Raw genomic sequence first — 13,502 nt, 5'->3', positions numbered from 1 at the left:
TGAGACAGATTTTTTTAATCAGGTCTTCAGATTACCCTTTGAGCCTGAATAAAATAGAATAATAAAATCCCTTTATCAAAAAACACATCTAATATTCAAGGAGCACTATTGTAAGTGACATTTGCCTATGCCCATAGGTTATGCTTGTGCTTTACTTGGCAATTAGTGGTTCATAGATGTCAACCTACGTGGTACTCTGATAACAAGTTCAATCAATCCTGATCAAGACTTTCCCAACCTGCGAATTTGTCAATGTTAAACAGAGCCTTTGAAAATATAAGCCTTCCTCCCTTCTCCCAAACACGCACGTACTGTAGCCTAGAATTAATTGCACAGTGACTTTTATAATAAAATGCTCAGTCTTGGGGCGAAGGGTGATAAGGAGGTTGGAGAAAGGCTAGAGGGCAATAGCATTTCAATCAATACTATTAAATATAAGAAACTGGGTTTTGGTAACATGAACAATAGCAGTTATTTCCAGATACTTAAAATGTGAAGTCTCCAGAATATACTACAGTTTTGGTTACATTTCTCAGAGAAGAAACTACTAAAACAAAAAAGGAAATAAAACAGTAAAGATTTACAGGATAATTAAAGAATTAATGTATCAAATAATATCAGTTCATTAGAAAATGACTGTTTAAAGCTGGATGGTCTTTTAATTGATCAAAATAAAGATTTGCAATTGTGTTACGTGTTTAGTATAGGTCTGTATGTGTCTATCTATATGAAGACCTCTATACCCTCAGATATACTATCAGCTGAGTTGATGAGGATCCTGGCAATTGACTTTTTAAAGCATATATAAATCTTTAACACCCTTTGACTTTAAGAAAAATTTGTTATTCGTGTTCTTTAACAAATAGTGGGCTGGCTAGCTATAAAATCAAGGATTTGCAGTGGGAATAATCTTCTACTGAGAGTTAGAATTTAATATTTACAAGTAGTCAGTGAAGGTGCAGCCACTCCATATTGCCTTTTAAAAAATATTAATAAGGAAAAATGATACAATTATGCTATTTTCAGGTGTCATTGGACAGTTAGGTTTTATGGAGAAAGTAGTTTGAATCATGTAGTCCAAACAGTGAGGGAAAGAAAGATGCTACAGAAATAGCCAATAAGCAAATAATTTTGGCTTCAAATCACACTGCAAACATGGTATATAATACATACTTTGGCATAAAAGAATTATAGAATCGTAAAATTTAAAAAACTGTAAGGCTAATATCCAGTTGATCATGTTGTTATCTCAACGTCATATAATTCTTTTCAAATCACACCCTCCATCAGGTATTTTTTGAATTAAAAATAAGACACATCTCACTTTATCCACATAGTGGCCCATCTAAAATATTCTGTGTTGCTTTAATGTATTAAAAGTTTGTTCGGGCCGGGCACGGTGGCTCACGCCTGTAATCCCAGCACTTTGGGAGGCCAAGACGGACGGATCACGAGGTCAGGAGATCGAGACCATCCTGGTTAACACGGTGAAACCCCATCTCTACTAAAAATACAAAAAATTAGCCGGGCGCAGTGGCGGGCGCCTGTAGTCCCAGCTACTCGGGAGGCTGAGGCAGGAGAATGGCGTGAACCCGGGAGGCGGAGCTTGCAGTGAGCCGAGATCGCGCCACTGCACTCCAGCCTGGGCGACAGAGCGAGACTCCGTCTCAAAAAAAAAAAAAAAGTTTCTTCAGTTCTAAGCGGTGATTTTTAAATGTCAAAGAAATACAGTCCATAGAAAGAGAACTCACAGTTACTACATTACATTTTTGTGTGATATTTAGGTTACAGAAGTTTTATTGTTTTCACACTGCTTTTTCTCACTTTCATTTCGGCAGAGGTATTTTGTGCATTTTATATTAACTAACAGCTCACTTGGAGAGATCACTCTAATATTTGGAGCCGATTCCCTACAGACACATTCTTTAAACATTCTGTGCAGAAAGGATTTGATTGTTCATATTGTATGTTATCTTTTCTTGATCTTATTACTCTGACCTGTACAGGCATTCAGTGGAACCCATGAAGAGAGTACAGACAGCTGACTGGATGAAGAAGACATTGGGGAAAAAAACTCCCATTGTTTAGATTTCTGTCAGAGGATATAAGAATACTTAATTTCTTTTATCTCTAGGGCTTTCATTATCATTTAAATTTAATTTTACATTAATTGATCAGGGATTAGTAAAGCCATTATGCAGAAATTAGAATAAGACAAGCCAGATGGAATGAATAATTCATGAAGTCCAATTACGTTTTATTTCTGGTGTACTTTCAAACTTGCCTCTGACTTCTGTGCTATTTTGATGTGACAATATTCACTGGAAATCAAGAGTGCCATTTTAATTTATTGTATCCCTCTGGAGTGGAAGCATTTGTATGCACTAGGGGTATGTTAACGCATTTCCACACACACACCCCAACACCCGAAAGTCAATTTGGGGGGTTTTGAAAACACTAGGTGATCTAGGAATAAGGTTCATTTTGTACAGAAGTTCTGGGGCACTTCAATGAGCCACACCAGTTCAACTGATTGGGGTGAGCTGACCCTATGCAAAGAGACTAAAGGCGTAGGATCGCGAAATGATTACCTCCTGGAAGAGCAATAATCCTCTTTAAAATATTTGTACGCATTCCTCTCTGCAAAAGAACCCCGAAAATGTGAATTTGGCCTAGAGTTGGACTGGAGGTAGCAGCAGCTGTTGCAGCTACAGACGAGGACCACGAGGTGGCAGGGGTTGCCTTCAATGAAAGGGTTCGGGGCGGTCGGGACCGCCGGGGCTTCAGAACATCCCCGCGGGTCTGAGCCGGGGCGACCACGGTTGGGTTTAGGCTCCGAGCATCTCGCAAAGCGTTGCCAGGCGAGAATTCCGAACTAATGGGCAGTCCGGTCCACCTGTCTGGAATGTCTCATACGACTCTGTCTGAAACCGCCTCCCCACCCCCGGTCCCAGCCCCCAGCCCCTTCAGAGGCCCCCTCTCCCCCCGGTATTTATTTATGCCACTGGACAGTTCTAGTCACATTAAAGCTCCGGTTCACCTTCTCGAGGACTTTCATCTCGGGAAGTTTTATGACACTTTGTGAATGTGCAAAGTTTTTAATTAGGCTCTCTAGACAGCCCGAGGCAGCAGCAGCGCCACAAAGTCTTCACGGTCTCTCTGCTTTACAGCACAACAAGCCGCTCTACTCCTTTGAAGACAATGCAGACTATGTGTACGATGTCATGTGGTCCCCCGTGCATCCCGCGCTCTTTGCCTGCGTGGACGGGATGGGGCGCTTGGACCTCTGGAACCTCAACAATGACACCGAGGTGAGCGGCTCAGGCGCCCGGGCCGGAGGGCTGGGAGGGGGGCGCAGTCGGCCACTCACAGTCTCTCCCTCTTTCTCCAAAACGGCCTTTTTTGGACAGACCTTCCAATTGCAGCAGGGCTGCCGGCCCCCCATTCTTGACTACCCTGAAGGGAATTGGCAGATGCATTGGCCAAAAATCACTTAGTCTCCCTTCATCCCTAAACGGTGGCTGCTCTCGGACAATTAACGACCCTTTTTTGCAAAGAGCAAAACGTTATGCGTTCACACCTTTCCCTATGGGACAGGACACACAGGCATTTGTCAGAGCCGTGTTGAAATAACTTTATAGGCAAACACTTGGAAAAGAAAGCTTTTGTGGACGTCGATTTTTAGATTGGGCTTTTAAAAAGGGCTATTTGTCAGTGTTTGCTACTTGTACCATTTCTATTTTGAATCCACAAAAGACGATTCTGTTGACTATTTTATGTTTAGATCTTTCATCCATTTGATTTGTACCAAGGTAAATATTCCTTGTCTAAGATATCAAACTCAGAGGCAGACTTTTACAACAGCCTCCAACTTTGAACATGAATATCAAACTCAGTATTTTTTTAAAAAGAGATTTTAACATGTCACATTTACAGTAAGTGAAAATACCCGTTTATTTTAAAAAAGCAGCCAATAATAAATACTGTTTTTAAATTATGCTATAAAAATTTATGTTTTAAAAACTATGCCACATGCATTGTTCCTTTTTGCCAGTCTCGCAAAATTACTGAGTTGCTAATTCAGCTACTTGGATTTTTTTTAACATAAATATTATTGTCCTTCAACTTTATAAAATAAAATGGTCTCCGCATCACTTCTTGGTTTCTGATTCAAGAAAGCTCTCTATAAATAAGAATGGACAGGTAAGAGGAACAAGTGCTGCAAACTATTATGTCAAGTGGAGAACAACAGAAAGGTCTTTTGAAGTGTTTTGAGCAGGAAACAGCTCAGCCTTTTTAATTAGGAAGCCCACAGCTGGAGGATCTGAGGAGGAGCATACTTCCCTCGTATTTGTGTGTGTGTGTGTGTATGGGAGGGGTCAGGGAAATATTCTTCAGGTGTTATTATTGAGTCGTTGTATCTTCAAGGGTATGTACACCTATAATTGCTGCCAAGTAGTTATCTTTTAAAAATCTTTCAATTTGAGTCTATTTTTCCTTTTAGCTACAAGAATTCTGTGACAAGAATGAGTTATGTAATGAAGCATCTTTGAAAATAATCAAAAGGCATGAGTATGTGAAATGTCCCATCATTTGGATGTTGAAATCTTTATAACATTATTGTTTTTAATAGAAAGATGTTATTGCCCTACATTGTAAGGGTTTCCCAGAGTCTTCATCACTGTTTATTAAAATCATATTCCTTCTATTTGCTAGGAGAAATTCATTCATTTAAAGCAACCAAAAAAACCAACATTTTCCTGATTGACTTAGGAGATCGCTGTATTAGAAATCCAGCTTAGTTGAGATAATGTTTAGGTGATACCCAACTACAATGCATATGAAGGGAGTGAGTGTTCTACAAACTCCTTAATAATTTCTATGTAACTGTTTTTCTTTTAAATTTTTTTTAGGTAAAATGAAACTAATGTCTCAACATTGATAAATGTAATTTTTTTCCCTTCTCTTTCTCTAGGTATCAAGAGACAACCACATAAGAGTTTCATAGCTAAACATTTTTAAAAAATCATTATTGGTCATGCAAACTCTTTAGTTTTGTGGTAAACATAATTCTGCTTTAACAGTAATAGTAGAGCTACATTGAGTCCAGCTCACACCCAGTAATGAACCGAACACTTTTTAAAACCTTCAAATCATTTTTGTCTTCTGGCAGGTTGAACAAGATTTTTCAAATATTTGTCAGATTAAAAATTAGATTTCTTAAAATAATCTGAATTATCAGTAGAGCAGTATGTTTTGTTGTTGTTCTTATTATTACATTTTTGGACCAGGTTATTCCAGCTGTTCCTATGCAAGGATAGTTCATATTTCCCACCTCAGTATTTCTGATTTCTACTGCTTAATGTAATAATTTATGATATATAAATCTTGCCTTTGCAATTAAAATGATTGAGCCAGGAAAACTGTGGAAATATTTGTGAAACAAAGTACAGTATAAGAGACAGAGGGAACATATGAATTGTTTTTTATTATTCATCAACTTTTGAAAGGTCATTACTGATCAGATTAATGCAAATATATTTTGTCATTTTCTTCATGCATTTATGAATTTTCTAGCACATAATACAGGCTGTGATCATTATTTTCTATCATTTATAATATATATGAAAAGAAACTATTTTTAAATGTTTAAAATATTGTTTCAGCTTGTTATAGTACTTACATTCCAAATAAAATTCTTGAAAATGTATTAGGCATTATTTTAAATGTGTCACAATGTCAGTTTATTTTCAGTGATTTTTTTGTTATATTCGTATTAAGATTAAACATTTTAGTCTATTTTTAAGATTGTTCATAGATTACCTAATTCTATTCAATATCAGATTGTTCATGGAATTAGGTAATAGAATTAAGCAAGAATCCTGTATGAACCTTCTAAATTATAGTATTAAAAATTAACTTTGAAGAGTCTATAGTTGAATCACAGATTTGTTTTTTGGGCAGCACAGTAATAATAGTGTATTGACAGAATTATGATCCATCTAAATTCACATTGTTTCAGCCTTTGAAAGATTTGGTTAAAAATTCAGACTCTAGCTTGCACAGCAGGTACTTTTATTATAGAAATTGTGTATTTTTAAAAAATAAATGTGAGCCGGGGACTTTTTTTTTTTTTTTTGCTCACAATTGACATACAGTGATTTAAGCGAGTGAAAGAATTTTTATTGATTTCAAGATTAAGTTTAAACATAGATTCTTATATATGATGGAGTTTTTATTGCTATTTTAAAGATAGGTATTGGGTCAATAATTTCGTATAAACAGATGGTTTCAATTCCCTGAATAACAAAATGCCAGTGGTGCTAAGCCACAGTACATGTTGTGTTTCCATTCTACTGCGACATGTTTATTAGACACAGGTCTTAAACAGTGGCATGAGATGATCCTAGTGGCCCCCTTTTCACCATATTTTTTCTTTTTGTTTTAATATTTACCTTTTCCTTTCTTAATGGCATGTTGTCATTTCCTATTCAACATTCTTGTAAAAGGCTCAAGAGATCTGAGCTTTATGTCAATTATAAACTTCTAACCTTGAAGACAAGCTTTTACACAACTGATAATGGGAGAGAGGTAGACACACTAAAAAGTCTTTCCAAATACTGAGGTTCTCGGAACAAATACTACAGGTTCCATTTCAGCACCTCCAGTTCACTTTAATTATTATTATTGTTATAATTATCAATGCTTTTAGATTTGAAGTGTTTATTAAAGGAGATATAAAGCATTTTCTATGAGTGGGTGGCTGTATTCTATCACGATGTCACCCTGGAGACAGTGCCAAAGTTGTGGATCGCTTATTCCACTTCGGTACTGCGAGAGGGAGGAAGACAGATTTAACAAAAGAGAGAGAGAGAGAGAATTTGAGTTTTTTGAAAATTTTTTTTACTTTACGTTTTCCTTTCTTCTTCTGATCATCTCCTCCCTGATGAGGTTTTGAGGGATCAATATATGTTTACTTTTTCCTTGAACACTCACATTAATATGACTTTTATTCCACCATACACCCGCTTTCTGCCTTTTTAGTATCCTTAATCTTGGTAAATCCTGAGATCTCTCTCTCTCCATCTGTCCATAAACTATGACCCAATGGGGAAGGATCCCATTTAGCTCCTGTATTTTTTGTTGGATGTACACTTGTCATAATCCAAAGAAATATTCATGCCACTTACTGCCCGGTGACTATGTAAAAAAACTCTCCCTCCTTTTCTTTTTTGTTAAAGTGTCTCTTCTCTCTACCCCTTAATTCAGTGGAGCATATGATTTAAGAACAATGAGCCCTTTTTCCCCCCGGCACAAGGGATGTATATTACTTCATGCACATGAAGGCAGTTGGTGACTCATCCAGTTAAACGTATTATTGTAAATTTGTATATTTAAATTCATATTCAGAGATTCTTTTATTCTGTTGTAAACCCTTGGCAGGTTCCAACAGCAAGTGTGGCCATTGAGGGGGCATCCGCCCTAAACCGTGTTCGTTGGGCCCAAGCTGGCAAAGAAGTTGCTGTTGGGGACTCGGAAGGCCGTATTTGGGTCTATGACGTTGGAGAGGTACATGTGTGTTTGTGTTGTTGTTACTGTTTTGACTTGTGTATCTACTTTAGAAACCTAGTGAAATTATTGGCAAGACCTTGCAGGCCACAAGGACCCTCTCTAATGTGCTTGCTAATTTCCATTGACTTCAATGCTAGTTTGGCGAGACTTCCTTAGGGCCTAATTTGAACTTCTGTCTCCATGCACAGGACACTTAAGTTAATGATCTAAGCTCCTTTTAGAGTGCTGTAGAATGCCCCATCATCCTGTGATGGAGCGTGGCACTTCCCACTAATTTCATGAGAATGAAAAGTTTAGAGGCCGGGCGCGGTGGCTCATGCCTGCAATCCCAGCACTTTGGGAGGCCGTGGCAGGTGGATCACGAGGTCAGGAGTTCGAGACCAGCCTGGCCAACGTAGTGAAATCCTGTCTCTATTAAAAATACAAAAATTAGCCGGGCGTGGTGGCAGGCACCTGTAATCCCAGCTACTCAGGAGGCTGAGGCAGGAGAACCACTTGAATCTGGGAGGCAGAGGTTGCAGTGAGCCAAGATTGCACCACTGCACTCCAGCCTGGGTGGCAGAGAGACTCCATCTCAAAAAAACAAGAAAAGTTTGCCAAATATATCATGCTAAAATTGAAAAGTTAAGTTTTGGTTGGTATGTTGAATTAATATATATACTATTTTTCTTTAAAGTGTAGCCAATTGAGAATGAGATTAATTAGAATTTTGTGCCACTTGGTGGTTTTCGAATTTATCATATGAGATATACACCTTTCTAGTATGTCTTATTACATGATACACAAAGTATTCCTGAACATCATGGCACGTAAAAAAGGAAAAAAAAACTACATCTTTTATTTCAGACAAATCTCCTTCAATTTGTATATGATCTTAATTTAATGTTACATTATCAATTGATTGTACTTAAGATAGTCTGTTTACTTTTGCTATATGAGAAAGTGTTAACCAAAACCTTCATTTCTGGTGAAGTAAAGAACTTTTTCCTTAAAGAAAAAGAAAATATTGAACTTTCAAGCAAAACAAAATAAGAGTGTTATGTAATGCTATTTTGGCATAATATGAATCTAACATTGCATTCCAGGGGGAAAATATACCACATTTGTATGCATAGCATCCTAGACCTAGAAAGTACTCTGTGAGTGCCTGGTGGATGGGTTTAGCTGATCACACTGAGAAGGGTTCTTTATGGTTTCATCAATCAGCATTCTATAAATTTGGCAATCCTAAATGGTTTGTTCTACAATGGAACTTTTGATGACATATTATATACTGCTATATGGTATAGTTGATTATGTTGAAACAAGCTAGATGGTGTTTTTTAAAATTCAGCCAGGGACAAAAACAGAATGACTTTAGAAATGGGAGTTTTCTATTCTGGATGCATAATTCTAAGTAAAAAAAACAATCTCTTGCTTTTACTGCATGTTACCTATTTCATTTAACACCCCCTTGACTACTCCTGACACCACAAGCTGAGTTCCAACAGTGACAAAAACTCTGTTAATATTGGCCCCAATGGTGAAGATGCAAATGGTCTGGTGACTATTGATATCGTTTGGAGTCTTTGGGAAAGAGAATACCCTCTGAGTCAGAAATACCGCCAGTAGTGTTACAGCAGTATTTTTTCTTAAATGAGTATTCTTTATGTTTAATGTGTCTTTCTCATGGCCCTCATCAAAGTAAAACTAAACAACAATAACAAAAACAGATATTCTTTATTGGTCACTTCCTAAAAAATAAAAAAGAGCAAAGGAGAATGTAAAAAAAAAAGGCTTTTCTCTCTTTCTTTCTTTTCTTCCTTTCTTCCTTTTCCTTTCCTTTGTTTATAACAAGTGTAATTGTGGGAGAGAAATAGACATGAAGACATGCTCAGAGATACAATGGCAGAAAACAGATACAATTTAAAAACTCTTTGCTCTACCTCCTTTGCATACACATAATGTCCCTTAACTCACTTAAGATTATATACAATATTATTTTACCCCTCTTTGTTGTATTCTAAAAGGACTGAAAAACAGAATAGTTTAACAATCTGTTTTATATTTTAAAAGGCCTTTTGAAAAGTCTTTATTTTGACTTAAATATTATATATACACACACTATATATAGGCACACACATACATTCATACACACTGTCTATGCAATAAGGAAACACAACATGACATATATATAGAATTTTCTGCAATAAAAGTGATTTTATAGCTTTTGGACAGAATTACTTGAATATGACATATTTTGCGAGTAAATATGATTTTACAAAAGTTACTTTGGCTGATATGTGGCTGCTAAAATTTCTTTCTAGGATGCTATCATCATTTCTAAATTGTAAAGTGTTGTTATACTCATATTTCTACTATCGTACTGGCAGGTCAGGCTGGTTTTCATTTTTATGTTATTGCCCTTACTTTTCTAAGTGATATTACAGACTATAGAAATGTCTGCAACTATAGGCCAGTCTCGCCTATTTTCTGGAGTCTAGACAGGCTATAGAAAAATCTCTGTGACATATAATAGGCCAAACAATTTGTAGGGTTGTTTATCCCTACAAATTCACTACCAAGAAAAAGAAAGGATATACTCTTTTATTGAGAGTAGGTAATATTACAATCTCTAGCCCTTCTCTGAATGACCAAAAATCAGGATAAGCTTATACACTTGAACAATTTTTTAGGTATCGTTTGATCATATACAAAGCAATCTATAGCTCAGAAAAACTCAGACTTAACAAAATAATTGCCTTAACTGTGGTTTTTTTTCTAAGTATTTTTATAAATTATATTTATTTGGGTAGAAGGGGAACTTTTGTGTTTCTCTTTGTCACCACTAAGCTTTATTCTAAATTGCTGAAGACCTAGTCTGTAGAGGCACCATGTACTAAAAGGAAAAATGACTTCCCTACATCTCAAGCTTAGCTGCAGCCCACTTCCGAAAGAGGTAGATCCCTTAAGGGCAAATGCTGCCATTATTGTGATTACTATAAGATCGTTCACCAGCCCAGAACTGACAGAACATAACTGTGCTTAAAGAGAAGTGCACCCTCTAGACAAGTGCCTTCTCAGCCTTCCAAATCACCTAAACTGCGGAAGGCCAGATGGAATGCTTCATGGCAGGGTGGCACATTTGGAATTAGAGGTCCGATCTAAGGCTGGTGCATGACTGACTGCAGGGAGGGTGGTTGAGCAGAGAGCTATTTAAGAAGAAACAAATAAGGCATTGAAGACTAAATTGCCAGTAGGCTCTGCCACCACTAACCAATATTCAAAATTGGTTCCCTGGTCCCTATTAAAACGAAACTCGTAACCACGGTCATGCTGGCCTTTAGATAGAAAACCTTGCTTTGTAGAATCTTCTAGAAAGAAGACAAAATGCTTTTAGATAAGCTTTGTAATACAATCTGTATTAAAAAGTAGATGGTAGGTTTTTTAGAGCACACAGTGTTGGTCCATTTTCCTCAGTACGTTGAATAGATGTCTGTGGGAAGACATCTCACATTCATTCTCCCGGTGTTGATTTCAGGAGATTTCTTTTAGGCTGGGGAGAAAAGAGGGGCTTGTAGGCTAGCTTTTGACAAGACCTTGTTCCACAAGTGAGGCTGTCTTGAAGAGTATAGGACCTATGCAATTGCATAGGGCCCCGTGCTTAGGGGAGCCCTGAGCCTGGGTCACTGTCTTAAAATTGTTAAAAATTTGTCAGGAGGAACTCCACATTTTCATTTTTCACTGAACCCTGCAAACTAGCCAGTCCTGTCAACTAGAGTGTTACTCTTAATGCCACTCATGAGGCAAATCAGAAAAAAAAAAGGGGGGGGGGGGGCTTAACCTAGATCATTAGGAAGAGAGAAATCTCTAGAAATGTAGCTAAATGGATGGCCACACTACAATCTTCTCATTACGTGTTTCTCTTTTTTTTCTTTTTCTTTTTCTTTTTTTTTTTCGAGACAGAGTTTTGCTCTTGCCCAGGCTGGAGTGCAATGGTGCACTTCTGCCTCCCGGGTTCAAGCAATTCTCCTGCCTCAGCCTCCCGAGTATCTGGGATTACAGGCACATGCCACAACACCCAACAAATTTTTATATTTTTAGTAGAGAAAAGATTTCGCCATGTTGGCCAGGCTGGTCTTGAACTCCTGACCTCAGGTGATCCACCTGCCTCGGCCTCCCAAAGTACTGAGATTACAGATTTGAGCCACTGCGCCCTGCCTCATTACCTGTTTCTTAAAACTATTTAAAAATGTTTAATGAGAAGGGCCACGACTCTACATTATAAACATCAAGGTACATGTAAAGCTAAAGCCATACTGGAGATCCCAGTTCACCTCCCACAACACTCTTTTGATCACATCACAATTTTACCTGAAAATATATTAATAATATAATTTTGGGAAAGATCTCTGAGATGCCTACCCCAGTTGGAGTGGAGTGGGACAGGTTTTCTCTGTCCACACCATTGTTGAGAACTCCCTGAAGAGAGACTGCTGTGAGCACTGATGGAAACATCTCCATTCAAGCCCAGGTAGACTTGCCTTCCTGTGAGCCCTGGCACTCCCTGATTAGGGCATTGCAGAAAGGGACTCTGGTGTCACCAGTCACTGACAGTCATCTGCCTTATCTCCTGTCCCAGCTGAGGCTGCAGCTGCTGCAGGGAGCCCCAGCTCAGTGCCCCCATGACCATGCCTTTCTCTTACTATGTACAATTATCCTCTATGACTTTTAAGATGATAGCAGAGAGCAGTGGCTTGAATCCAGATTTAGTGATGCAATTTATTATGAACTTCTGAAGGGGTAAACATAGGATTGTGTATGAGCTCACTGAAATCACCAGACTGAGTTTGCCCATCTCCCTTTTTTTTCTTTTTGTTACATTTTAAATGACAAAGACATGAGTAATATCCCACAGCCTATGACTCAAGAGGTAAAATATAAAACAGCAATGTTTTCAGGTAGGTCACATGATGCTGTGTTTATATAGCACACATTTTTGGTTGCTTGATTTCAGCATTATATCTGGAAAATACACTGTACACATTTATTTTCACAGAAAGGGGTCTATTTTCTTTGCAGAGCAGGTGCTGAACTCCCATTAGCATAAATGGAAGTTATGCGAATCTGAATCTGAGATTCAGAGAAGACCCCTTTTTATTATTTGGCTATAATTTTTATTCTATTTGTGCCTTCAAAAGTTACTTACATAGACAGTGGTTGCATGCACCATTTAAATTTTCTGAGATTCAAAATTAAAAATGAGCCTAGCTTCTGAATAAGTTATGAGAAATCTCCAAACTATGGCTTGCAATCTATTTGTTTTGGATTATAGGAAGGATTCCATTCAATTAAATGAAACATGGGTAGGATAATAAGTCAAAAATTAACTATTAATATACCTGAAAAGAGAGCTATTGTTGGATTTTTTTTCAAATGATGTATGAACACACATTTGAAAGAATTAAAAATAAAAACTACTCATTGCCATGTCTCCGTTACTGAAGAGCAAGCTTTTCTATGTATATAGAGCTGACTTCAACAGCACATAGGCCAGTATGTATAGAATTATTCACATGTCCTGATGATTGATAGCCAGCCTATCTACCTGTCTCTTTTGCAGATGTGTTTTATAGAAAGCCCGCCGCCATTGTTAAGGCTTCAGTGCTGTCACACAGATGCAGCTGTCATAAATATCCCCTAACAACTATGTTTGCTGCTTATCTGAATTAGTTAGAATGCTGTTTGCAGCTCCAGTTTTGAAAGAAGCAGTTTATCTTCCACCTCCTATTATTTCTTTTTCATTAACCTCTTCCAGGGAAGATTTTGTTTTCAGTTGTGATAAATTCACACAGGTTTCAAATCCCTGATTATATTTTACAGTAGTCAAATGATAAAATTACAGAATCATTTTCAGCTCAAAGTAGGATTTGAAGAATAAAATGGCAACT

General features: G+C 37.5%; 1 protein-coding gene across 11 annotated transcripts in view; it reads left to right on the top strand.

The window, feature by feature from the left end:
- Positions 1-13,502, top strand: part of DYNC1I1 (dynein cytoplasmic 1 intermediate chain 1) — a 316,271-nt gene that overhangs the window by 290,836 nt on the left and 11,933 nt on the right. For all 11 annotated transcript variants that reach the window (XR_009208752.1, XM_058424458.1, XM_058447060.1 and 8 more), the window contains 2 exons: positions 3,171-3,311; positions 7,444-7,569. Coding sequence is in view for 10 of the 11 variants with exons in the window: in XM_058424458.1 (XP_058280441.1) it covers positions 3,171-3,311; positions 7,444-7,569 (267 nt within the window). In the remaining variant the exon portion in view is untranslated. The remainder of the gene's footprint in view (positions 1-3,170; positions 3,312-7,443; positions 7,570-13,502) is intronic.

The sequence above is a fragment of the Hylobates moloch genome, unplaced genomic scaffold (genome assembly GCF_009828535.3).
Source record: "Hylobates moloch isolate HMO894 unplaced genomic scaffold, HMol_V3 SCAFFOLD_1, whole genome shotgun sequence".
In the NCBI taxonomy this organism is placed as follows: Eukaryota; Metazoa; Chordata; class Mammalia; order Primates; family Hylobatidae; genus Hylobates; species Hylobates moloch.
This window is presented reverse-complemented; position numbering and strand designations above follow the sequence as displayed.